Here is a 27,125-nt window from a genome sequence, read left to right as displayed (position 1 = left end):
GGGTGATTGTCCCACGATGGAGGTGCTTCTGCTTTGGACTTCAATATGGTGAGTTCTTTGGGAGAAGACATTCCCCAGTCCCTCCACACTACTCTCAGCAGAGCCCATGCACACCAGGGACATGGGGTTTAGCATACACAGAGAAGGCTCATTTTCACCACAGTCTCTAGGTAAAATACTAGCTTTGCTGCAACTTCAGTCAACGGAAGCCCCATATAAGCAGCCAGAGCCAGGTCTGAGGTGGATCCAGGTTTGGAAGAATTATTTTAAGAGGACATTGTCAGCTCTTCCATTGAATAGGCAGAGCAAGCGGGAGCTTAGGGCAACAAACTCTGTACGAGCATTTGCAGAGCTCTCTAAGCTCCATGGTTCACCAGCTCTAGTGAGAGGTTTAGAAGAATCTGCAACAAGATGCTGGGGGTTGTTTCTAATGGGAGTGCCTGGGTGCCACAGCTTTGCAGAGGTCAGGGGAAAAAAGCCCACCCCAGAATGGCATTACTGAAAGCTTGGTAGCAGCTGGGAGACCCAGAAATAACTAAATCAGGGATAAGAACTGATCATCTGGTCTAACTCAATTTAATCTAAATTGATCTACTGCATTCTGAGCTGTGGTCAACCCAAGAAGTGCTGGCCTGACACCTGCAGCTGGCATTCACTCAGAGGACAGGGGAAAGATTTAGAGCAGGGGTCAGCAACCTGCGGCATGCGTGCCAAAGGCGGCAGCCAGCTGATTTTTAGTGGCACTTTGCTGCCTGCCAGGGTCCTGGCCACTGGCCCTGCTAAGCCCGCTGCTGGCCTGGATGGATGGAACCCTGGGCTGGCAGCAGGCTGAGCAGGGCTGAGCGGCTCAGCGCACTGCCGGTCTGGGGTTCCATCTGGCGCCCGCACAGCCAGTCTGGGGTTCCATCTGGAGGCCCCTGACAGCCAGGGTCCTGGCCACCGGCCCCACTCAGCCTGCTGCTGGCACGAGGTTCTGCCCATCCAGGCCGGCAGTGGGATGAGCGGGGCCAGCGGCTGGGATCCCAGACCTGCAGCGAGGGCAGCAGATGGAACCCCAGACAGGCAGCGTGCTGAGCTGCTCAGCCCGCTGCTGGTCTGGGGTTCTGTCCACTGGCCCCTGCTAGCCAGGGTCCTGGCCACCGGCACCGCTTAGCCCGCTGCCAGTCTGGGGTTCCATCGGGGGGCCCCTGTAAATGTAAAATTTATTACTGGCACGTGAAACCTTAAATTAATGAGGACTTGGCACGCCACTTCTCAAAGGTTGCCGACCCCTGATTTAGAGAGTCAGGAGCCTATTTCTCATATATCTTACTCCAGTCTTTTCATAGATTCACAGACTCCAAGGCGGGAAGGGGCCTTCGTGATCATCTGGTCTGACCCCCTGTATAACACAAGCCAGGGAACATCCCCACAGTAAGTCCTAGAGCAGATCTCTTAGAAAAACATCCCTTCTTGTATTAACAATGGTCGGTGATGGAGAATCCACCACGACTCTTGGTACGTTGTCCAGTGGTTAATTACTCACTGTTAAAAATGTATGCCTTATTTCTAGTCTAAATTTATCTAGCTTCAACTTCCAGCCATTGGACCATGTTAGACCTTCCTCTGCTAGACTGAAGAGCCCATTATTAAATGTTTGTTCCCCATGGACTACTGACTAATCAAGTCACGCCTTAACCTCTGTTCGTTAAGCTAAATAGATTGAGCTCCTTGAGTCTATCACCATAAGGCAGGTTTTCTAATCCTTTAATCATTCTCATGGATCTTCTCTGACCTCTCTCCAATTTATCAGCATCCTTCTTGATTTGTGGGCAACAGAACAGGACACAATATTCCAGCAATGGCCACATCAGTGCCAAGTATGGCTTCCTGGTTGCCTGCCCCCCCCCCCCTTTTTTTTTTTAAAGGAAAAGGCTAAAACCAGAAAGGTCACATACAAATAATCCCTTTCTATCTACTCATGCAACTTTAAATGTAGCCAATATGGAGCAATTCTTTGACATTCTCATCCTGAGCTAGCTTCCAAAGCCCTACCAATGGAGGCACATGTTGTGAAGAATGATTTTAAAAGGACACTACCAGCCCGGGGCAGCACAGCTCTCCTATTTACTATGGGGAGAACAAGTGGAAGCCTAGGGCAAAACATTCTGTATTAGCACTTACAGATCCCCGTGTACAATTGGGGGTTAGTACTGAACTTAGCCATGAAACCACAGCTGAAAGGAACATGTGCAGGCAAAGAGGCTTTAGAGTCCCAGACACTGCAAAATGTATGTGAGCTGCTGTTATACTTCTGGGTCTCTCTATTACTCTGTGTCTCTCTTCTACTGCAGTGCCCATTCAGACTCTTTCAGGTGTCCGTTGTCTCTAAGACCAGTGCTGGCAAGAGCCTACACTAGATATGACAATAGAAAAATGTCACATGAAATCCTAGGCCCCTGACAGGACTCCACTGTCTGAGGGCTGTGTACCCAATCAGGTCATTCCCATCTGGTGTTATATCTGTCCTGCATCTTTCAAAGCATATTGCACTGGTTTCAGGGTGACCCCACACACCAAGGCAAGACAATTTGCCAAAGCCTGGTCTTTATGGCTAGCCCAGAAAGCAGGCAGCCTGGGAGATCAGGGATGCTTAGTAGAAGTGATGAGATGCAAAGGTAGACTTGGCAATGAGAGTGTTTGGTACCGCTCTGGAGACAATCCTGGATCAGTTCAGGGCTAGATCCCAGCAGACAAGCCAGGCACCCTGCAGTGAGGAAGGATGGTCCAGTGATTAGTGCATTTGTCTAGGCTGGGAGAGATCTGGGTTTGATTCTCTCCTCTGCCACGTGTGACTGCAGGCAAACTCCTTAATCCTCACCTTGTAAAATGAGACTCATAGCCCTGCCCTGCCTCACAGAAGACTGCTAAGATAAGTGTATTACTGATTCCCATGGTGGGGCCAGATAGAAACCTGCAGTGTATACCTGTGCTGTGCTGAAATCCAGAGTGGTGTCTCTGATAGATCTGCAGCCCGTAGGAGGGTGAGAAAGTGCTCTCTATAATTGTGAGGTATCTCTTACTCATTGTACTTAGCCCTAGGGTGACCCTGTCTGGATGACCTTGGTGGGGTGTCACACCAGTGCTGTTATTTACATACCATTTCTTTGGTTCTAACCCCATCATCTTGTGCACATGAGATAACTGGAGGCTTGAATGACTTCATGGATCTAGCATAGGGACTTCCCTTAAAGGGTTGGCAGCCTTCTGACCTCATGAGAGAGGCAGTTGGGGGAAAAGGGCACATACCCTGGAGCACTTGGTTTAGAAAGCCCCCTAAGAAATGCCCTGCATGCTGGTTGTGGTGAGTAAGGGAAAGTCAGTGGGCCCCACGAGTGGCAGGAATAGGGGACTGATGGATACAGGCCATAAAGACAAATAACTCAATAAGCCTCCAAACCTGGTGACTGTAATTACACATCTGTAATTACACAAATGGAAAACAACTTTGACCCATTTCACTCTTAAGCCTCAATACCTTAAGTCAACAGACCTTACTTCAGGGGCCCCTACTCCAATGCTAGAGGTTGACTGCTCCCAGCGGCTGCTACTCCCCATGGACCACTCTCCAGATAACTTCCAGAGCTGCCCCTGGGGCCGCTGCTGCTCGGGCAGTCCCCGAGGCACCCCGGGACCCATGCTCAGGTGCTCCCCAGAGCCAGGCACACCAACTGGTGCATGGGTGCTCCCTGGAGCCAGCTGCTGGGGCCGCCCAAGCAGCAGCCGGTGCAGCCAGCCATGGGGATGGCCTGAGCAGCTGGCCCTGCGGCCGTTCCAGCAGTGGCCGGTGCGGCTGGCTATGGGGCACTGGAGCAGCTGGTCCTGGGGCCATCTGCTCGGATGGCCCTGCAGTCAGCCGTACCAGCTGCTCTGGAAGTCCTGGAGGTCACAGAAAGTCATGGAATCCGTGACTTCTACGACCTCTGTGACAGAATCACAGGCTTATCCATGATTAAAATGATCAGTGGCTGGACCAAATGATATTTCCTAGTTTGTATACTTGGACTGGCCAGGGAGATTCAGTCCCTGGAGGGAACCAGGGAGTTAGCCACACCCTCCTCTAGCTCGGTCGATGGGCCCAGAGTGTTGTAACTAAAGAGAGGCTCAACACAAGGACAGCTCAGGCTGATGTGAGGCGTTTGATGGGGAACAAAAGTTGGGAATGGAAAGCCCAGCCCGTGGGTGAAAAGCCTTTGGTATGTTTATTAAGTCAAAAGTGAAATGGCAGAGAAAGAACTAGAGCTGCTGGGCTGGGGAATCTTCCAAAGAGACAAAGCTACTGTAACTAGTTGTGTGATTTATGCTCATTATCAGCAGCATTATTTTCACTGAAATCAGGTTGGTTTCCAGAGAACCAGGAAAGTTGGTTGATTCTGAGGGGTGAGGGGATTGCCCTAGCGGTCACCCATGTTAAGAGTGGTGATGGATAACTATGCTAACTCTGAGCTATGGGGAGATGGTAACACTGCTATCCCCTGTCTGCCTCATTCCTTATTCCATTCATGACTCAGGGAACATGACATCCAGGGCACTCCTAACTGCCTATGGAGGGTTGCTCTTATTATTGAGGCATGTACTATGAAAGGGTCAGTCTGAGGTTATAAGGAAGGTTCCAATCAGCTCTTAGTTCTCCTGTGCTGCTCTGCCCACCTCTTGCTCTAATATTCTCTGTAAGTCCAGCTGCCCTTGGCAGCCAAAGGCACAAGGACAAGGATTTCCACTCTCTTGGTGAATCTAGAACAAGGAGGTGATGGTGAGTAAAAAGGAGCTCAGTGGTGTTACCACAGGCTCAGCTACAAAACAAGTCAGAGCTCTCAGTTCAATTGCAAAACCCAGCTGCATCCTATCCCCAAGATAAGCCAACAGGAGGCAATTAAATTTCACAATATAAAGTCCCCTGGCTCATGAGATCAGAGACCCAGGATCAGTCTAGGCTCATGGCTCCATTTTGACTCCCTGATATGTCAGCTGGGACAGTCAAGAATGTTTCTACTAAATGAAAAGGATGAAGATCAGCTTGCTGTAAATGGTGATAAATGGCCTGTCACTAAATAAAAACATTCCACTGTGATTGTGACAAGGATCTAACTGGTGTCAGAAAAGTCACTGCCTGTTTCAGATGGTTAGAGGATGCCTCCCACCTCAAACAATTTTCACAGTAGTTGTCAGAACCTAGTGGGGTGGGGGTGGTTCAGTTGCTTTAAAACCCCAACATATCTCCTAGTTTCTTATCCAGACACCCCTCCTTAAAATGGTGACACTATCCATACCCAGAATGAAAAGTTAGCTGCTGCTAATGTCAAAGAACCTGTGCCTCTATCTGGCTTTCTGATTTTTTGGCACACAATGTCTTTCCTTCATAAGCCCACATGAAGGCAGATCTCTTCCCAGCAAAGTGCAATGTTAAGGAAGTATTTAACCAGGTTTAAAAATTATTTTGCCATTGGACTCTACACAAAAAAAGCACCTCTCGAAGAATCTCTTGGGTGAAAAGAATAAGGACTTAGGTATTCACCTCCACCATACATGACTCGAGTACCCAGAGTCAAAGGATAACAATGATTTCCTTTCATTCTGTATTAGCCCCAGTAAATTAAAAACCATGATCTCTCTGTATTTAAATCTTTGAAATTTACATTTCCTAAAGAAGTGGTTGATGCTGGGCATGTGTGAGTGGGGTAATTGCTGATAAGAATAGAAAGGTATATTAGGAGAGACCCACAGTGCACCATAAAAGGCCAGCTGCCACCAGGCAGTTTTGGAGTCTGAGTCAGAGAGAGATTCAGTCGGGAGCAGACGGCTGAACTGGAAACCAGCAAGAGAAGCCAAAGGAAAGAAGTCAGAAAAGCTGCTGCAGAGAGAGACAGAGAAAAGAAAACTGGAGCAGAGCAGAGCAGAGCTGACTGACCAGGAGTTGAACAGCGATTAAAGAAGAATACTAAAAGATTTATCACAGCAGCAGTAGTGATATAAAGGGATACCAATGAATTTATAAAGTAAGCTTGCCAGTTTTAATATAATTTTAGTGTAGTGTAGTCTAGCATAGTATTTAACATGTGTATGCTAGAAGTGTGTGTCTTTTAATTGTATTTTACTTATGCAAAACTTAAAGCAGTGGTTCTCAACCAGGGGTACGTGTACCCCTGGGGGTAGTCAAAGGTCTTCCGGGGGTACTCAATTAATCTAGATCAGTGTTTCTCAACCTGGGGTTTGCAGCCTCCAGGGAGGTCACGGGACGGGCTTGCAAGTGCAGGGCCGAAATCAGTGGGTGACAGCCAGGGCTTCAGCCCTGGACAGCAGGGCTTGGGCTTCAGACAAGGCTCACAAGTGAAAAACAGGCTCAAGTATCACACTGAAATGTAAGTACAATATTTATATTCCAATTGATTTATTTTATAATTATATGGTAAAAATGAGAACGTCAGCAATTTTTCAGTAAGTGTGCTGTGACCCTTTAGTATTTTTATGTCTGATTTTGTAAGCAAGTAGTTTTTAAGTGAGGTGAAATGGAGTATGGAAGACAAATCAAGACACCGGGAAAGGGTACAGTAGTCTGGAAAGGTTGAGAACCACTGATTTAAAGAACTACTGTCAGCAATTTGTTACAAACTGGCCACTTGTAACAAAGCACTTTGCTTAGAATCGTAAACCGTATACTACTGTGGTTTAAATGCTCTTTAAATTTGGAACAAGGGATTTGTGTCTCGGGGATTTTGTGTTTTGTTTAGAATTTTTAGGATACAGTGTATTAGGGATTATTAGTTACTTTGTTTTGGAAAACAATACTGCCTGTGTCAATTACTTTATCCGAAGGCTATATCCATGTCCTTTAGCGTTTCCTTAACAACCCTGGAAACTTATACCTCGGGAAGGACAGTTTAAGGGGGGTAGGGTATTATAGCGGCATCCCCAAAATCAATTTTTCGGGGTTACACGGTCACTGGACCATCCTTCCTCTCTGGGTTAAGCCCTAACATGGACAAATTTCTCACAATTAATTTTTTGTATGCCTATTCCAAAATTCATCTTGGTTAAAATAAATCTGTAATGCCTCTTCCTAGGTTTATATCCTCAAATGCAGTTCCAGGAGGTGAACCCCACCCAGTCCATCACAGAAGTCCCATTGTCAGTACCTTTCATCACTCCACTGGTAAAATAGCATCCTGAATTCCTTCTGCATGTATAGGCAGGGGGCGGGGCTTCACTACAAGGTCCCAAACCACCCACCATTTTTTAGGATGGGACCTGAGGCTACAATGTTTGAGGGCCAGTTGGCAGATGTGGGGGTACTTTGGGGGGACCCGATCAGACAATCTGATCTCCCTTGCCTGAACCCAAGAGTATCCCATGTCACCCTGAACACCTCCATGCATGGTACTGCCCTGGTTTCCTGCAGTCCCTTGGAATGTTGTTACTTGTGAATTTCAAGGATGTTTTTGCTTTTACCTGGCGGGCTGTGGCAGACACACACATGATGCTCTCACCAGAGATATTGCCAGTGCTTGGGCAGAGGTTCTGGCTGGGCACTCGACGCCCATAAAATGCAGATAGGATGCTAATGGAGGTCTTGTGGGGACAAATGACTCCCAGTTGCTCCCCATCACAGGCATGGGCTGTGTGGTTCTTCAGCACCTTTTGAAGGTAACCTGAGAGAAGTAAAACACACAGATGTTGTATGCAGGGTCGTTGTAGCCATGCTAGTCCCAACTTGTCCCTATAAAACATAAAGAGTCATTAGAGCTGGGAAGTGTTAGAGCCGCAGGGAATGAGAACACAGCCTCCAGACTCCTGGCAGCGGGGGCAGGAAGGTTCAAGACCCAGTTGGAGGAGATGGCCCTGAAGTATCCCAGGCAAATGCAAACTCAGGAAAGGAGGGAGATATTGTGGCAGGGAGGGGAATGCACTTTTCTGCCAGGCAGAGGGAGGGGAATATTGTACCAAGGTCTATACCAGCAGTTCTCAAACTATGGGTCAGGACACCAAAGTGGGTCACAACCCCATTTTAATGGGGTTGCCAGGGCTGGCATTAGACTTGCTGGGGCCCAGGGCCAAAGCCTGAGCCCTACCACCCAGGGCCAAAGCCAAAGCCTGAGGGCTCCCACCATGGTTGGTGGGGCTCAAGTTACAGGCCCCCTGCCTGGGGATGAAGCCCTTGGGCTTTGGCTCCTGTGCCTGGGCCAGTGAGGCTTGGGCTTTGGCTTTGATCCTCCCCACCTGGGGCAGCAGAGCTTAGGCAGGCTCAGGCTTTGGTCCCCACTCCTGGGGTCATTTTTGTTGTAGTAATTTTTGTTGTCAGAAGCGGGTCACAGTGCATTGAAGTTTGAGAACCCTAGTCTACGCTAAGGGTTGTCCAAAGTGGGATAAAAGTAATAAAAACCAGCTCAGCCACTTGGAAAGAATAAGCAAGAGTTGGAGACAAACATTTGGTTTTTTTTAACCTGTCTTTAAGCTAAAAGAACCAATTGGCGGTTTTCAAGGTTTTTGGTGACATAACAAACTTACTGTAGAAACAGACCAAGATGGTTCATAGATTCATAGCTTCTAAGGCCAGGGGGGACAATTATAATAATCTAATAGTTTTCATAACAGACCACAGAAATTCACCAGCAGCACTTGCCTCAAGCCCAATCACTTGTGGTTGAACTAGATCTTATCATTAAGAAAGACATCCAGTCTTGACTTAATGACACCAAGTGAAGGAAAACGCCCCATATCCCTTGGTGAGCTGTTGTGATGGCTAATTATTCTCACTGTTCAAAAGTTACACCTTATTTCCACTTCAATTTTTCTAACTTGAACTTACAGCCATTGGATCTTGTTACACCTTTGCCTGCCAGATTAAAGAGCCCTGTAGTATCAGATATATTTTGTGCAGGTACTTATAGACCAAGATTAAGTTGCCTCTAGAGACACAATGCACTGGCACTCAGGGAATCGGAGTTCAGATCACCAGCTCTTCCACAGCCAGTTCCTCACATTGTTCTCCTATTCCCCAGCTGAGCAGAGGGCTTGGGACACTGAGGAGACATCAAGTTTGTTCTGGAGGGACCTGCATTAGGACCTCTCCAAGGTCACTTCTACATTAAAAAAATGTAAGCCAGGCCTTATCCTGAGAAGACTATCACAGGAAGTGGCCATGTCCAGGCCCCATTTACACAGGAGTAAATCAGGAATAACTCCACCAAATTTGGCAGAATTATACATTAGTGTAAGGGGAGAATTAGGCCCTTCACTTTTTAGCTTCTTCCCCTTCCCCTCATCACTGTTATTCAGCTCTTTACAGCAGGGAATGAGATGTGCTCAGTCTGACATGAAAGCTTCTACAGAAGCATTTCCCCATGACTGAAGCTCCAGCCCTGTGTCTGAAGTACATAGCTTGTGTCAGGGAGCTTTTGCTTATCAGCCAGCTGAGCAGCGGTGGTTTCACTGAGAACAAGAGAAGCAGCAAGGAGGCAAAGTTAAAAAACCATGAAAGCTTGGTTCTAGATATTGAGGGGCCAGTGCTCCACACATGAAGTTTTCAGGTCTCACATGAGTCATTCCTCACCCGGCTCTTCTCTCTCTGCAGTTCCACTACTCATACTATATCTCCCTCATTGGGCCCCACTCAGCTAAACAGGGAAATAAAACCAGAGTAAGTTACAATTGCCTCCCTCCCAGTTCTCTGTGCCATTTGCAATGATTAATTTAATGACATAGACCTACTAAGTGAAGGACCATGTGGAGAGGCTCCCCCATGTAGATCCCTGACCTCATTAACATGTGATCCTGTGCTACGGAAGTCAAGGGGATCATTGGCAGTGAGCTGTACAGTAGCAGAATCTGACCCTCAGAGGGCACCAAAGCAGCAAGAGCTACAGGGCTTAAAACCAGCTAAAGCCACAGCACAGCATTGAGGGCCACTTTCAGTTCCCCTTACCATGCACACTTCAGCCTGAGTATATCCTGACACTCATGACTGTGGCCAGACTTTGAAGGAAAGGTCCCTAGGGAACCCTCCCTACTTCACGTCTCACAAGCCCATATTTAGACAGACACCTATATGCTCCATTCCAGAGGTCAGCACTGTCCCGTGTTCAATGGGGCGCCAATGCCCCCTGACACTGCACTTTTTGCAGCCATTGTGGGCAAGGCCAGGTATACTGTGCAGGTGTTGGGCCTACATCCAGTATAAAGGTCTCTTGATTTCTATGACAATCTGGGGGGTCAGGCTGAAAAATCCACAGCAGCTGGAGGTGAATTACAAAAACAGGAGCTCCTTATGTTGTTAAATATGACAATGAATATAATCCAGTCTGGGTACCAGGTTATTTCACGCTGTTAATTTCACTCAGCCCCTGAAGATCAGTTCTCAGTGCATGGCAGATACTGCCATGTAGGCCTCAGCAGTGGGGAAGAGGGAGGTTTTGGTAGCTGAGGAGGCGGCAGTTGGGATTTTTGGCTGCGTGGAAGGTGATGGAGGCAGAGTGGGATTGTGGGATGAGCACAGTAGCTGGATGTTGGTGCTAAAAGGGCCAGCAGTGAAATAGCAACCACATTAACTATTTAAGTGGTCTTCAGTGGGTTTCAGAATTAATACTGCAGCTCAGCTCTCTTGTTTAAGACTGTCAGGCTGTCTAAGGCAAGACTGCATCCGCTTACACTCAATTTTCTTCTGGCAGGTTTTCTTTGCAACCATTTTGGGGTGGGGTTGGTTATTTATAATGAAAGTTACAATCTTTAGTGCATTTCTCTGGCAAGGGGTGGACATTGACAAATGCTGCAGCTGAAGAATCATGGAATACATAGCGCCCTGACCATGAGCGACTTGCCCTCTCCCCGCCCAACGTACATCGTACTGGGCTTTTGATTAGATTTGCTCATATTGCCCCCCATCAAAATTCATTGCCAGGTCGAGGGGGAGGAAATCTGGCTGTGAGTTGCCTTCCCCGCAGCTTGTGATTAGCAGGGAGCTTCCCCCTCTCTGATGCTTGCTGAGGGAAGGAACCATGTCCTCTAGTACCAGCACTGGCCATTAATTACTGAGGTTGTATGAAACTCCTGACATATCAAAGCCCGTCCCACCCTTATCTCCTTCTTTGTAGGCTGATCTCACTCCAGCTCCCCGAAATCCTTCCCTGGCAGTACTGTCCTGCCCCAGGGAAGGATGGTGATGGATTGTGTGTAAACCCTGAGGGATCCTTTACATACCTACAGCACATGCCTGAGCTTGGGGATTTAATAGCGAGGGTGGGTAGTGAATTGGTCAACCTAATGCCAGCTTCCCTTCTAGGTTTTAGGCCTTGTCTACACTGGAATTTCAACCCCTGATGTAGCTGCATCTCTGTCTGTAGGAGTTCGCACTATTTACACCAGTGCAGATCTCACCAGACTGGCTACATGAGGCATTTGTAGACAAGGCCTTAGAGATCCACAAACCAGCAGCACCCCAGATTTACAAGCAAGAGTCAAAGTCTAAGAAACACTTGTCCTAGTCTATGACTCTGAGTAAAGGAGTCAATTGATCAGATTATTTTTCACTCACTGGTCTGAGAAGCTCTGAATTCACAGCTGGTGAAGGATCTGGAGAGCCGTGTGGTGGGGCTGTGTACATCCAGCTAACCCCCATCCCCCAAACTGAGCTATCTGGGGAGAGAGCTGCCATCCACACTGCGTGTATCCACACCTGCTCTCTGAATCCATCCAGAAACACTGGTACCAGGCTCTGCTGCACAATGGACTCTTTTACCTTCCCGGTACTCAGGGCTAACCCTTTGATGTCTGGCGTCAGAGCTCCTCATAGTGCAGGGTTTCCTGTATGCAGACTCACTCCGGGCCCCACAGGGTTAATTTTACACTTGGACACAGCAGCAGATTTTATGATTATTTTCTTTCCTTCTCTTTTCATTGGTGAGAGAAGAATAACAGTCTGAAATCTGTCCCTGGAGGGCCTCGGCGTTTCACTGCTGGTTCATTCATCTTAATGCCACTACAAAGAAGAAAACGAGAACGGAAGGGAGGAGGATGGAAATGCAGCCAAGAGGGCAGCGGATCAACCACTTTGGTGGGGTCCCTGCAAAGCCCACCTCCCCCAGAGGGGAAGCAATGGCATTCCTTGGAATGGGCGCTGGTTCCAGGAAAGAACAGTGCTGGACCAACAAGGGCGAAAGAGGGAAGCTCTTGGGGTACTGGTATCCACTGAGAGAGGGGGACAGGATCAACAAGGCCACAGAGCAACATTCAGCCCTTGGAAAAATACTGCTCTTCAAGGGTCCCCACAGAGTACAGTGGTTCGAGCATGTAATAGGGTTGCCTAGATTAGGATCAGATCCAATTAGGATCAGATCCAATTTGTTCTAGGCACTGCACATACCTGCTAAGAGGCCACCCCTACTCCAAAGAACTTATGTTCTAAAGAGATGAGACAAACAAAGGGTGGGAGAAAGCAAGTGTAGTTATTCCCATTGTACAGATGGGGAAACTGAGGCAAAGAGAAATTAAGTGACTTGCCAAAAGCCATGCAAAGTGGTGGTGGTAGAGCCAGAAAATGAATCCAGGGTTTCTAATTCTGAGCCTGGTAGCTTATGCTTCAACATTTAATTTAGTGCTGTGAAACAAGACGGACTGAGTGTTCCACTGAGCCAAAGGATGATGGCAGTGCCAATTTGCCCCATTGAGGCCATTCTTCGTAGCCCATTCAGTCAGTTGGGCTCCCTGTGCCACTGCCTGAAAGAGGCCAATTACTGTAAATTAATGTGGGCACCTCTCTATCAAAAGCTAGACACAGTGCACGAGTTCATGTCACAAGCAATGTATCAATAGCCAGCAGAATACAGGTGTCCATCGACCAGTGAACCGAATCACAGGTCAGAGTATGCCTCCAGGGCACCACAGCAAATACCCTTTAAGTGAAGGTGGCAAGCAAATGACAGAACCAGAGGCTCAAGTTGATTGGTGGAGGAGGGTTCTGATCGGTGAGACACAAAACAATAGCCCACCCAGTTAGAACTTACTGCTAAGGTGCTTAACCAGCAACAGTAATAATTCCTGGCAGAGGTCCGTCATTGATACACCAAGGAGGAAAATGCACTGTGATAGGTGAATCTAAAAGCCCGACGCTGCCAAAACCTCCGGATTCAGCATCCAAAGAAGTGTTGGCATTTCTCTGTAAAATGCAGGGTGCTGGGAATTGTATAACAAGACAGATATGTACAATACACCACAGTCCATGGGGTTTCATTTTTGTAAGGAAACACACTGACCTTGGCTGTACAGCTAAAAATCCGCAAAGCACAGCGTTAAACCCAAAATATCACTTATTTTTAGAAATATTCATCATCTTGATGCGTAGTCACAGTTGTAAGCATGTCATATTCCCTTCTAGATAAGCACGTATACTCATAATCACATGCTCTTCTCCTGCATGCTTCCCTCCTCTTAATTCACTTTCTCACTGTTGTCTCATCTGCACAAACGTCCAGTTGTACAAAAATGTATGCATCTGTTTAACTTAATGCACACGAGCAGTCCATTGAAGTCATTGGGACTACTTATGATTGTATGATTTTGCAGGATGACCAGCTTAGATTGTAAGGTCTTCAGGACAGAGACTCAGTCTTTATCTATATTGTAAAATATATGCCAAGCACATCTATGATTCTATATAGGTTATAAATGATAATGTTAATAATTATTACTTGTTGCAGATTCTAGGTAGTATAGTCCAAACAGCATTGCCTATGCTAAAAAGAACTAGGATTAGAACTATCATTACATTAATAGATTTGAAAGTCAGAAGATACATTTTTATCAATGACTTGGAAGTAGGGCTGTCGATTAATCACAGTTAACTCAAGCGATTAACTAAAAAAATTAACCATGATTAAAAAGATTAATCACGATTAATCGCAGCTTTAATCACACTGTTAAACAATAGAATACCAATTGAAATTTATTAAATATTTTGGATGTTTTTCTACATTTTCAAATATATTTATTTCAATTACAACATAGAATACAAAGTGTACAGTGCTCATTTTATATTATTATTTTTATTACAAATATTTGCATTGTAAAAATGATAAAATAGTATTTTTCAATTCACGTCATACATGTACTGTAGTGCATTCTCTTTATCATGAAAGTACAACTTACAAATGTAGATTTTTTTTGTTACATAACTGCACTCAAAAACAAAATAATATAAAACTTTATCATCTACGAGTCCACTCAGTTCTAGTTCTTGTTCAGCCAATCGCTAAGACAAACAAGTTTGTTTATATTTATGGGAGATAATGCTCCCTGCTTATTATTTACAATGACACCTGAAAGTGAGTACGTGGCACTTTTGTAGCCGGCATTGCAAGATATTTATGTGCCAGATATGCTAAACATTTGTATGCCCCTTCATGGTTTGGCCACCATTCCAGAGGATATGCTTCCATGCTGATGATGCTCTTTAAAAAAATTATGCATTAATTAAAAATTTGTGACTGAACTCCTTGGGGGAGAATTATATGTCTCCTGCTCTGTTTTACCCACATTCTGTCATGTATTTCATGTTATAGCAATCTCAGATGATGACCCAGCACATGTTGTTCATTTGTCATTGCAGATTTGACAAAAAGCAAAGAAGGTACCAATGTGAGATTTCTAAAAATAGATACAGCACTTGACCCAAGGTTTAAGAATCTGAAGTGCCTTCCAAAATCTGAGAGGGACTAGATGTGGAGCATGCTTTCAGAAGTTTTAAAAGAGCAACACTCCAATGTGGAAACAACAGATCCTGAATCTCCAAAAAAGAAAATCAACCATCTGCCAGTGGCATCTGACTCAGATGATGAAAATGAGCATGCATCGGTCCACACTACTTTGATTCATTATCGAGCAGAACCTGTCATCAACATGGACATATGTCCTCTGGAATGGTGGTTGAAGCATGAATGGACATATGAATCTTTAGCGCATCTGGCACATAAATATCTTGTAACACCAGCTACAACAGTGCCATGCGAATGCCTGTTCTGACTTTCAGGTGACATTGTATACAAGAAGTGGGCAGCATTATCTCCCGCAAATGTGAACAAACTTGTTTGTCTGAGTGATTGGCTGCACAAGAAGTAGGACTGAGTGGACTTGTAGGGGCTACAGTTTTATACTGCATTCAAAAACAAAGTAGTTATTTTTTGTACATAATTCTTCATTTGTAATTTCAACTTTCATGACATAGAGGTTGCACTACAGTATGTGTAATGGGAGAATTGAAAAATACTATTTATTTTATCATTTTTACAGTGCAAATATTTGTATTCAAAAATAAATATAAAGTGAGTACTGTACACTTTGTATTCTGTGTTGTAATTGAAATCAATATATTTGAAAATGTAGAAAACATCCAAAAATACTTAAATGGTATTCTATTTATTGTTTAACAGCACGATTAATCATGCAATTAATTTTTTTATTGTGTGATTAATTTTTTTTAATCGCTTGACAGCCCTGCTTGGAAGAAAACAAAATCATCACTGATAAAGTTTGCAGATGAGACAAAAATTGGGAGAGGAATAAACAATGACAAGGACAGGTCACTGACTTAGAGAGAGTGGGATCACTAGGTAAACTAGATGCAAGCAAACAATGTACATTTTAATACAGCTAAACGTAGATGTATACATCTAGGAACAAAGAATGCAGTCCACACTTACAGGCTGGGGGACTCTATCCTGGCAATCGGTGACTCTGAAAAAGATTTGGGGGCTGTCGTGGATAATCAGCTGAACAGGAGCACTCAATGTGATGCTGTGGTCAAAAGAGCTAATGTAATCCTGGGATGCATAAACAGGGGAATCTAGAGTAAGACTAGAGAGGTTATTTTACCTCTCTGTTTGGCATTGGTGCAACCACTGCTGGAACACTGTGTCCAGTTCTGGAGTCCACAATTCAAGAAGGATGTTGATAAATTGCAGAAGGTTCAGAGAAGAGCCACGAGAACAATTAAAGGATCAGAAAACCTACCTCAGAGTGATAGACTCAAAGAACTCAATCTTTTTAGTTTGACAAAGAAGAGGTAAAGGGGTGACTGGATCACTGTCTACAAGTATCTACATGAGAAACAGATATTTAATATGTGCTCTTCAGACTAGCACAGAAAGGTGTAACACAATTCAGTAGCTAGAAATTGAAGCTGGACAATTTCAGACTGGAAATAAAGCATAAATTTTAACAGTGAGAATAATTCATCCTTGGAATAATTTATCAAGTGTCATTGTGGATTCTTGCATTGCTGACCATTTTAAAATCAAGATTGGATGTTTTTTCTAAGAAATCTGCTCTAGGAATTATTTTGGGGCAGGTCCCTGGCCTGTGTTATACAGGAGATCAGACTAGATGATCACAATGGTCCTTTGGACCTTGGAATCAATTAATCTGACCTTCTGCATAATCCTGGTTATAGACATTCATCCACTGATTCCTGAAGTGGATAGACTTATTCTTTCCAACTATGTAAGTCAACTCTAACAAGCTCAATAATTTGTGGGCATTTAAAACATACCAGGCCAAATTCAGCCCAGGTGTAAGAATGCACCAATGTACTTGACTTATGAGCCAAATCCTGAAGTCAACAGAGTCACTAGGGATTTATACTGGTGTAACTGAACACAAAATTTGGCCCTTTGCAACCATCGACTTCAGTGTGGCTGCACTAGAACTGGGAGAAATTTTTTGGTCGAATAGTAAATTCACCAGAAAAATGCAGCTTTGTGGTGACCAAACTATTTAAATCTTGACTTAAAGACTTCAATTTACAGAGAACCCACCATTTACTCTAGTTCAAACCAGCAAGTGACCCTGACCCCACACTTCAGAGGAAGCAAAACCCCTCCATGGTCTCTGCCAATCTGACCCAGGGGAAAATTCCTTCCTGACCCCAAATACAGCTACCTGTTAGACACTGGGCATGTAGGTGAGACCTGTTAGGAGAATGTGAAATAAATAGGATAGAGACTAAACAATAATCTTGCTTCTGGCCTTGCTTTTAGTTTAAACCGGCTGAACAAGCAAGCAAGAAAATATAAGTGAAAGTACAAGGCTGCACTCCCTCCTCCCACCACAAGTGGGTAGCCTTGCCTTTCAGTAACAAGAGAAGATAAGGGGCTAATCAAGCAGTGGGAGGGTATAAGAAGGAGTCGCAAAGTCTGCAAGAAAGTGACCACGGCCAAAAGAAACCCTGCTCCTTACCCCTCCCATCAGGTACAAAAGAGGTAGTCTCATCCCCCCTAGACTCAAGACCTCCCAGAACAGAACACGACCATATATTGGAAGGGATGGTACCAGGGGAGGGGAACTAAAAATATAATTAAGTTTGCCAAGAAGGGGGGGAGGGGGAAGAGGGAGCTCCATCAGTGTGCAAAGCTAGGGCTTAGGAGAAGAAGGGGGTACTATTAGCATATTGAACTGTAGTTGGGGGAGGGGAAAAGGAAAACTCTATCAGCGTATAGAGTTAGCCTAACTGGTGTGAAGGGCTTTGGAATGCGCTGGCTTGCTTAACTCCATAAACTCACTGAATTGCTTGCAGACTGGACTCTGGACTGTTATTTTCCAGTGAACTGTGTCTGGGAACTGAGAGGAGCTGGATTCTCGCCAACAAGACCTACCACCAGACACCTGGGAAAAAATTATCTGTAGTAACTCAGAGTCCTTCCCATCTAGTGTCCCATCTCCAGCTGTTGGAGTGCCTACATTAGCAAGATTTGGCCCAGTGAGCACATATTATTACATTTGCTGTAATAAATTATTCAGGAACCAGAACCATAAGTTATTTTTAAAAAAACCCTTAAATAGCAAGATTCAAAGGGGGATTGGACATTTATACATATAACAAGACTATGGAAACAGCAGAATTAATGATAAGAACAAGAATATAGGAAGGGATATAAAACTTCCTGCTTCAGGGTTTAAGACAACCTCTAACTATTAGGGATCAGGAAGAGATCTTTCTGGGGGACAGATTATCACCCAAACACCTACTGTAGAGTTTCTTGTACCTTCCTCTGAAGCAGGGTGGATTTGATTTAAATCACTAGTCAGGAAGACTAGATTTAATCATGGATTTCTACATAAAAGTGCATTCTTGTTGGTTGTTGTAACCTTAATACATATTCTTCACAACTCAGAGATAGATGTAGGTTTCATTTTTAGAAGGTACACACTATACATTTTTAAGTGATTTATTTTGACAACTTTTCAGATTAGTTTTACAGCTATATCAGAAAATGAATGATTGCTTGGTTATTTCATTTACCAAAGGTAATTGAAGCAGATATTTATGAAGTCATTGGGAGGTGAACTATCTCCAGTTCAATAGGTTAATCATTAATATTTGGAGGATTTTCTTGCCATGCTGTATTAGGAGGAGAACATCATCAGACAGACATTTAAATTTTTTATTTAACTAAAACAGCAATGTTATGAATTCTGGATTTTTTTCTTCAACAGCAAAAACAATATTTTAACAAAACAAGCATATTAATTTTTGAATTTAGTTAAACATTCAAGTTTTTTAAAATCAGGTTTGTTTTTGTTAAAATTGTTTTTAACTAAAATACTTAAATGAAATATTAAAAAAAAAGAAATTAAATCGACTATGTCAGCCATATTGGCTTCTGTAGCTAACTCAGTCGTCTTCACCTTCATTTTCCTGTTTGTTCATAATCTGGAAAAGAAAAACAAGCTTTCCTGCTTTTTCAGGTCCCAAACGATTTCTCAGTTTGGAATGAATTAGTCCAAAGGAAGAAAATATTCTTTCTACACCGGCAGAAGAAACTACTGCTGTTAAAAGTGAGATTATCATTTCAACAGTCTCTGAATCCAAGCGCTTAAGTGATTCTACCAGTTCACTGGTGTGTCTTTCTTTAAAAGATCATCAGCAAACATATATTTCTTGAATGGTTCTTATTACCAAACTGGGTCTCTTTTACGGCCTGCTGCCATTATAGGTTTTCCCTTCTAATGAGAGAATGGTATGGTAGAGCTCAAATCAATGAAGGCTACACTCAGAAAGACCTCAAGACTTCTGGAATATGCTGCTCAAACAGTTTCACTTTTGTGTCTACTGCCTGTCCCTCCCTTCTCACATTTATCTCCAGACTTCTTCTTGTCCAGACCTATTCTGCCCCCAACAATCTTCTATTCATTGAACTTTTTGAAACTTTGCATTTTTAAAGAGAGGTAAGGGATTGACTCTGTGTACACAAATTTGCAGAAGGACAATAGGGTTGAGGTCTATTATTTCTCACCTCTATATATTAATTTATTTATTTAAAAACATTTTTGCTGTTAACAAGCATGTTATCTCTGGAGACACAAAATCCACAGTTTGAGAATGGCAAAACTAAGCATCTCTGATGATATCTTCTAGACTGAGCACTGAGTCCCATTGGGTAGATAGAAAGATTAACCTAAATAATCTATACAGAAGCCCCTGGAACCCCATAAAATTGGGTCCCTAATCCATGAACTATTGGAACTCATTTGCAAAACTTTTCATAAACATTACATGAATATATTGTCTCATACTATAGAATTAGAATTTATAATCCCTAGTCCATTATGAGATATCATTGAGCTATAATGTATCTTAATTAAAACTATCTTTAGATAGGTCTTTTCCTCAAAAAGTATTGTATCAAAAAATCTGATTTAAATAAAAAAAATCCAATTCCATAATCTGGAAAAGAAAAACTAGCTTTCCTGCTTTTTCAGGTCCCAAACGATTTTTTTTAAATCCAGTCTGGAATTCCTAAATTCCTTAGAACAGGAGCATACAGGGAACTGTAGTTCAAATGGTCTCACAGGTCCAGGAGGGTGTGTGTGTGTGTGTGTGTGTGTGTGTGTGAGAGAGAGAGAGGGGGAAATCACACTTTTGGCAGCCCACACCACCTCCAAGTGTGGCCCAAACAAGAGAGATTTCATTGCTTGATAGCCTGCCATACATGGTGCTGACCTGTTCTTTAAACTTCTATGTATATTGAATGGCCAACTGAGCTTACAATGACAACTTAATTGTTGCCAACTCTCACGATTTTATCATGAGCTTCATGACGTTTGATGGTTTCTTAAAGCTCCAATTCCTGGAGTCAAGTGACTATATGGAACTCTCAGCTTTTTTTTTTTTTTTTTTAAAAGTACGTTTCTAGCCCTGATGGTCACGGAGAAAAGCTTGAAAACATGATCTGAGGGCACCCTAAAAGCTGAAAACTCAAAAGGCATCTAATAATCCAAATATATATAAATTGTATTGGGCTTTTCTTTAGTCTCGTGATTTTAGGTGCCTGATGCCAAGCATTCAAAAATGATTCAATACTGCAGTGTGCTCCCAACTCCCACTCTCTCTTGTAGCTGGCACCTCCCAGCAATGATTGTCCTGACAGTTCAACAGTTTTCTTTACAACCATTAGGACTAAAAACTTTTATTTTAAAATGAAATCTGAAATGAGGCCAAAGCTGGTGAAGGCACTGGTGGAACGTGGGTACATGGTATATTGCGTAATACCAGAATCCAGCCTCTGCTTTCACAGCTGCGGGCGGATTGGGGTATATTGTTTTAGGAGTGTTAGAATTAAACAGACTTCAGTCCATACATTTGTTTTAAGGAATGGGGCTTGCAGGGACTTGTTCCTGCCTTGAGGTTCCAGTGACTCAGTCCCTCTTCTCGTGGTTATGAAGTTACCATAACCCTGCCTGATGAAGCCATTTCCTCTTATCTTACTGCAGCCCCATCTGTTATTCTTAGTAACATCTTGATATGCATTAATGCTTCTACAAGATGCTTAGGTTTAATGAAAGGCAGGCAGTTCAGTTTATTAAATACACAGCAGGTTTCAGTTTACCACAAAATGGGAAGCAGCTGGGTTTCACTCAAACACTTTTTGGTCCAGGAGTCTTTGGACAAAGGTGGGGGGAAACATTTTGCTCTTTCTGGCTAGGCACGAATCTCTAGAGGCTGAGCTGGAGTTTGACTGAGCTTAGTTGGAGAAATGTCACAAACTGTAATGGTCACATAGTAGGGCCAGTTTCTCTACTTGCATAAATGGCTGTAGCTCCACTGAAGTCACAGGAGTTTGGGTGCTCGGAACCATTGAGCCCAGAGGAGGTACATTTAGCTGGGCTCATAAATTCTAGGGCCAGACATTTAATTGCTCTAAGAAACCCCTATCTGTTACTCCAGCACCATGAAAGGACCTTGAAGTCGGTGTAAGCAGTCCCCAAAGACTACCTGCAGCGCAAGGGTGCTGGTTCAAATCCAGGCATTAGAATCCAAATCACTGCCCATCTGAACCCCTGCACAATGAAAAATTCCAGCTCTCTCGTCCCAGCCAGAGACTCCATTTGTGGCTGTGCTCTACCCAACCCCTCATTTCATCCTGTTCATTTCACAGAAGCAAAACGCTGCTCAAATGAGTGTCCTAAATATATATGGCATCACTGGGCTCCCCCGACTTGGGTGCCCTCCAGGGTCAGGTTGTACCTGCCAGAGTTTCCCCAGAGTGTCACCCACACAAAGGAATATTCTCTCCCTCTGTGGCAAATGCAAACCCTTTTAGTCATAGAAAGGGCAACAGTCTGCGGATCCTTCATGGTAAAACAAAACCCCTCAGTAAAATGCACTCACAATGCACCAGCTCTTCAATCCTATACAAAGGTCTGTTCCCAGATCTCTCACCTGAGTCATTAACCTCTCGGTCCCAGTTCCATTCCCCTGTCCCAGGGCCTCACTCTCCAGGCCTCCACCTGAGAGTTCCCAGACCTGCTGCTCTCCCATGAGCCTTGAAGCCATTAAGCCTTGCTCTTCCTTGAAGATTTGGAGCTCAGCCTTCTCCTGTAGCCCCACGTGAGGTCTCCTGTGAGAGGGCCCCCCTCAAGGCTCCACTGCCCCAGGGCTCCTCATCTGTGTGCCCCACTTCACTCAGGGGAACCTCCCTCGAGGACCATCTTCTTATTCCTGTGCCCAGCACACACTGACCAAACTGGGTCTTCCCCTCATTCTCAGGGGCCTCTGCAGCAACTTTCCCACAACTTGGCAGGTTTCTCCAGCTCTAGCCAGTCCTCCCCATGGCCTTCCACAGAACTCACCCCAGCAGCCACAGTTACTCTTCTTCTCCAGGCTTCCTGCAACTCTCTCTCTCTGGGGCTAGTCTCTGTTCCTTCTGTCTGTGTTCTGAGGAAGCTCTCCCCTGCCCCTTCCTGTCTTCCTCCCCCTCAGCCCCAGGTGCCTTCCCTTAAGCCCAACTGGAAGGCAACTGGCCAGTCACAGGTGCATTGGACCCAACTCCTTCTTCAAGGTCCCCGTCACACTATGACATGTGGGTTCTAAAGGCTGCTCGGCTTTGTCTCTGTGCCTCACAGCTCACTCGTACTATGCCCAAACCTCCGCGGGGCAGGGAGGAAATGTCACTGGGGTTAAAGCCTCATTGATTCTCGTCTCACATAAGGGATCGTCCTAGAATTAATTTTCTGCTTTGTGACTTCGTCATTCTAACTTGGCCAGCAGCAGCAGTGGCAGTCAGGGCCCTTCTCCTAGACCATTTGTAGCAAACACAGAATGGCCAGAGCTCAGGGAAGGTATTGTTTGCTTCGGGGTCTGATCTGGGTCAGACGGAGAATAGTCTTGCTGGTGAATCACAGCCGTCTTGAACTCAGACGGGGTGTGTTTGTTTGTGTCACTCATTCCCTGACTCACCAGAACTAAATACAGCCTGTGCCACCCCCACACCTCTGACAAATATAACCCTGCCCTACCTCTGCATCTGCACTGGTGGGAATCCCTCCCTGGATAGGTCTGAGAATCTGATCTCTTGGGTGTACAATTAGAGGAAATTGTCCACCCATCTCCACCCCACCCCATCCTCATTCACTGTCTGCTAAGAAGTGGTAGCGATAACAGGGCTAAGACTTAAGAAGATTCTCCTCCCTACAACCTACCCTCACCCTCCACTGTGCCATCTCACAAACTCACCTGAGAACTCAGGGGCTGCCTTCAGCACTGTTGAGAAGAAAAGGAAGCCCAGCAGTGCCCCCAGACATGAGACCCGAGCCCCAAGCAACCGCTGAGACACAGTCATCATGTAGCTTGTCCCAGATTCCCTGTCGCCTGGGTGCCAGAGCCACCGTGACTCCAGTCCGGGTGGGATCTCATCTTTCGTTGTTGCTGGTACTGTAGCTCAGAGGCTCCTATTGTCCATTAACAATGGGTTGGTTCTTTTCATTGCCAGAATTATTAGGAACTTGTGTGTGTGTGTGTGTGTGTGTGCGCATGTGCGTGTGCGTCTCTCTCCCTTCAATGAGAAAATGACTCATTCATTAACCGGTAACGTCTCATTCTCAGAGCTAGGGTGTCTTTCCCACCACCACCACCACACGCACTTTAAAAGGAGGAATATGTCACAACAAAGGTCCACTGGAATTCTGCAGCAAGACCTGGTGGGGAATTGTGCCACGGAGCAGGGTGCACAGAGTTTTCACTGCCAAACGCAAACAACGTCTCTCCACAAATCAGGGTTTCATGTACTTGCCAGATTTCTGGCTTACACCTCTAGTTTCTCAGAAAGACGAAAAGCCATTTTCCCTGTTTAAACCATGAATAAAGACATTAAATATATATAATCTCCATCTCAGCAAATGTCCAGTTAGTCTCCATTTTGCATTTAATGGAATGGTGCCAGGCAGCTGCCTGCCACACAAAGAGGCATTTTCCAGAGGAAATGTGCACCCTGCACCAACCTCACAAATGCTCATAAAATGATTCCTTGCATGAAAATTCACTCAGGGAGAGCAAGTGGGCTGGTTCTCCCTGGCAGCGGTAAAGCCCCATAGCTTCTACCACTCTGTATGCAATTCTAGCTGCCTCTATCCATCCACAGCTGCTCTCCCCACCCTCCCCTGCTGAGAAATCAGTAATTTGCCTGAGGCATTGAACTGACTTTTTGGGGGCACTCAGGACACACAGCACTTTCACAAGTGGGGGAAAATCTTCAACACATTGTTGTTATGCCTGGCAGTCTGAAAGGGTTACAACGTGGGCTGTTACTTCAGCTGCAGAACTTTGATAAGCCCAAAGCAAAGGATTTCCTCCTCCAAAGTCCAGAGAATCAGCTGCTTAGAATCTGAGGTCAGCACCAGAAAGACAAGACAACAGTGTCAAGGACAAGGGCACTGGCACAACTCTTTAAAGAGCTCTCATGTGGCTGTTAGAAATCCGTGACTCCGTGGTATCAAGCAATTTACCTGGAAAATGTCACTTGCAGCAACCTGCAAGGAACTTGGAGAGGGGAGCACCGGGGGCAGTAGGGAAGAGTTTGGAGAAGGAAGTCAGTCTGTGTGCGCATGGTTGGCATGCTAGCTGCAGCATCTCTGTAAAAAGGTCTCTTTAGAAAGAGCCAGGTTAGTTTCAGAAATCAGGAGCGTTCTCATGTTATTGCCCAGTATATAGTACATAAAATTGCCTTTTCTTGCTCAAGAACTGACTGCAATGTCCTTAGATTTATTTATGACTCTAAATTGTTTATCAAATAATTTGTGTCAGCACCTCCTTTGGACCAGTTTGTTGGACTATTCAGTAGCTGTGCTGTTTTGATTGGTCACGTAGTTTTGTTTCTGTTCCCCTACTGGACAAGCATAACTCTTAAAATCAGGTTTTCCCCTTGTGGATACCCTGATTACAAATACCAGATGGGAAGTGTTTGTGCAGCAGTATCTGTTGCAGCTCTTACCACAGCCTGGCTCTGGCTTCTGGCCTGGCCAGGGAGCAAGACATCAGGGGGAAGAGGAGGAGCGGGGCCTCATGGTGAAGGGGGGGCTAAGGCCCACTTCAGCCCCTGCCCCCACTGTGAAGAGGCTGGTGCCACCCCTGTGCCTCAGGCAGGCATGGGCAGTGCCACAGGGAATCCGGGACAAATGCTGTCCCAGAGTCATTCAGCCTGGGACTGCGACTTGAAGTCTGCATTTCGGGACTGTCCCACACAATTCAGGATGGGTGGTCACCCTTCCCATGACTCAGGTTCCAGATAAACAGCCCAGAATTAGTGCACTTCCCTTTTCTCCTACTTTAGATCACTGTGTACTGTTGCCCACAGCACACCTATTGCTCCATCGAATTGTGAGACCCTGCCACGGTTCTGTGTCAGTTTATGAGAGTTCCTGTCCAGGCTGTGTCTCAGTGTACTGATTCCAAGCTCACCCCAAATGTACTGTGCTCCCCTCTTTGTTATACCTCTGTGGACAGGCCCAAGTAAAGGCGGGAAAATGGGTACTCTACCAGGGCCTGGTCCAACAAGGGGCCAGGCTAGAGGGCCACAAGCCTGTCTCCATGAGAAAAAAAATTCAGGCTAAATTGCATTTGACTAAATGTTATTTATATGTTACTAAATATGTTTACATGTTACTAAATGACTAAATGTTATTTATATGTTAATTATATCATCCCGGTGAGTCTGTTTGTATCCATGCGGCATCCAGATCTAGCAAGATCTGCTGAGATTTACCGGAGCTACTTAACAGAAGCAATATTCCGAATAGGGAGCTGGTCCTCCAGGGTGCCTAGAAGGGCTGAGACAAGATCCCAGGGACAGGGTTCCAGTACTTCCAGGGTGCATTTGTCACTGGTGTATTATTAATATATGTTCCATACTGCCATGTCTGGCTATCAATACAAATCAAAAAGCCAGGAATATCAGGAGCATAAAGAAAGCGGGGGGGGGGGCGGGGGGGAGGGAGGGGAAGAGAAGATAAAGGTCTCCAATCAAGCCTCCAGTTTTTCAAGACAAACAAGACCTGTAAACAGTTTAGCTCAAGCAATGCCCAAACTGGGGAACTGGATGAAAGAACCAGCAAGGTGAAAGGGATTTCAATATAGAGACTGTGGAAAGTGATGAGGACAAGCAGCCAGATGAATCATGTGATTCCAAGATAATGACTTCCCAAGATAGCCGAGTAATATCGCCACCAGCACCACCAGAGTCAGAGGAAGGTGTTCAGGAAACAGGAGAGAATAGGGTCGCAGTCCATACTGATTCATGATTTTTAAAAGTTCCAGGATTGTGACCTAAATACATTACAGATTCTGTTCATCAAAAGCCTATTCTGTCTTGAGCACCGAATTTCAGAGTAATGCAGAAGCTAGTAAAGTCAATGCCAAAAGATACTGACGGCCGTAGTTTTCCCTGAATTTCTTCTCAAATGTAGGACTTCCTTCAACAGAGAAAAGACTGGTTTCAAGTCTACTTTTGGAAAAGAACTTAAGCTGCCACCACATATCTTACTTAATGAGATTGACAGCACATAACAACAACTAATTTTCAGTGAGGTGTGCATAGCCCTATGAATTTTTTGCACATTGCCAGTGACTGTGGCAGAAGCTGAAAGACGTTTCAGCAAGCTAGCACTCATCAGAAACTGCAGCCAATCTACTAAGGCGCAGGAAGGCTTAGGTCACCTTGCTGTTTTGTCTATTGAGTGTGAACTTGAAAGAAAACTTGACTTTAGTGAAGTTGTTCATGATTTTGCCATGAAAAAGGCCAGAAAAGGCAAGTTGTAAAGAAACGAGGCCTATCTCTGCCATTTCAAAAATCAAAGAGTATTTTTTTGTTTCATTAACTAATGTGTCTGTGTGGGATGGGATGGGGGCCAGTGTTAGGAGTTTGCCCTGGTCCCAGTGAAATGTTGCTTGGGGCCTGTCAGTGTACTTGTTATAATTACACACCAGGGAACTCATGTCTCCCACAGCCATCATACATCAGTATACAGATGCTGTCCTGCATCTGTTTTACCTGCGTTCATTGCTACCCCAGCGCCACTGCAGGCAGGGGATAACCGAGGCTGTCAGCACTACAGGAAACAAACTCAGTGCCCTACACACAGGTTCCCTTTCTGAGTGGGCAGCATTACAATTGGTTTAAGTAATACTCCTGATATACAATAAGAGCATCTCCTGTGTCTAGGCTATTGCAAGGCCAGCCGCAGGAGGTGGGTGGCTGGGTGAGATACCTCAAAGAGTGTCTCTTCCTTCCTGTCCTTGGGCAGGAGGTGAACAGCAGAGGACAACTTCAGAGCTG

At 44.9% G+C, this 27,125-nt stretch overlaps 1 protein-coding gene across 1 annotated transcript in view; it reads right to left on the bottom strand.

The window, feature by feature from the left end:
* LOC144270615 (protein eva-1 homolog C-like) overlaps positions 1-23,141 on the bottom strand; it is a 52,410-nt gene extending 29,269 nt beyond the window's left edge. The window contains exons 1-2 of the mRNA XM_077827213.1: positions 23,033-23,141; positions 7,486-7,685 (exon numbers count right to left, since the gene is read on the bottom strand). Coding sequence (XP_077683339.1) covers positions 7,486-7,685; positions 23,033-23,141 — 309 coding nt within the window. The remainder of the gene's footprint in view (positions 1-7,485; positions 7,686-23,032) is intronic.
* Between the last annotated feature and the right edge of the window lie 3,984 nt (positions 23,142-27,125).

Source organism: Eretmochelys imbricata, chromosome 9 (assembly GCF_965152235.1).
Source record: "Eretmochelys imbricata isolate rEreImb1 chromosome 9, rEreImb1.hap1, whole genome shotgun sequence".
In the NCBI taxonomy this organism is placed as follows: Eukaryota; Metazoa; Chordata; order Testudines; family Cheloniidae; genus Eretmochelys; species Eretmochelys imbricata.
The sequence above is the reverse complement of the archived record's forward strand: the minus strand, read 5'-3'. Positions and strand labels throughout refer to the sequence as shown.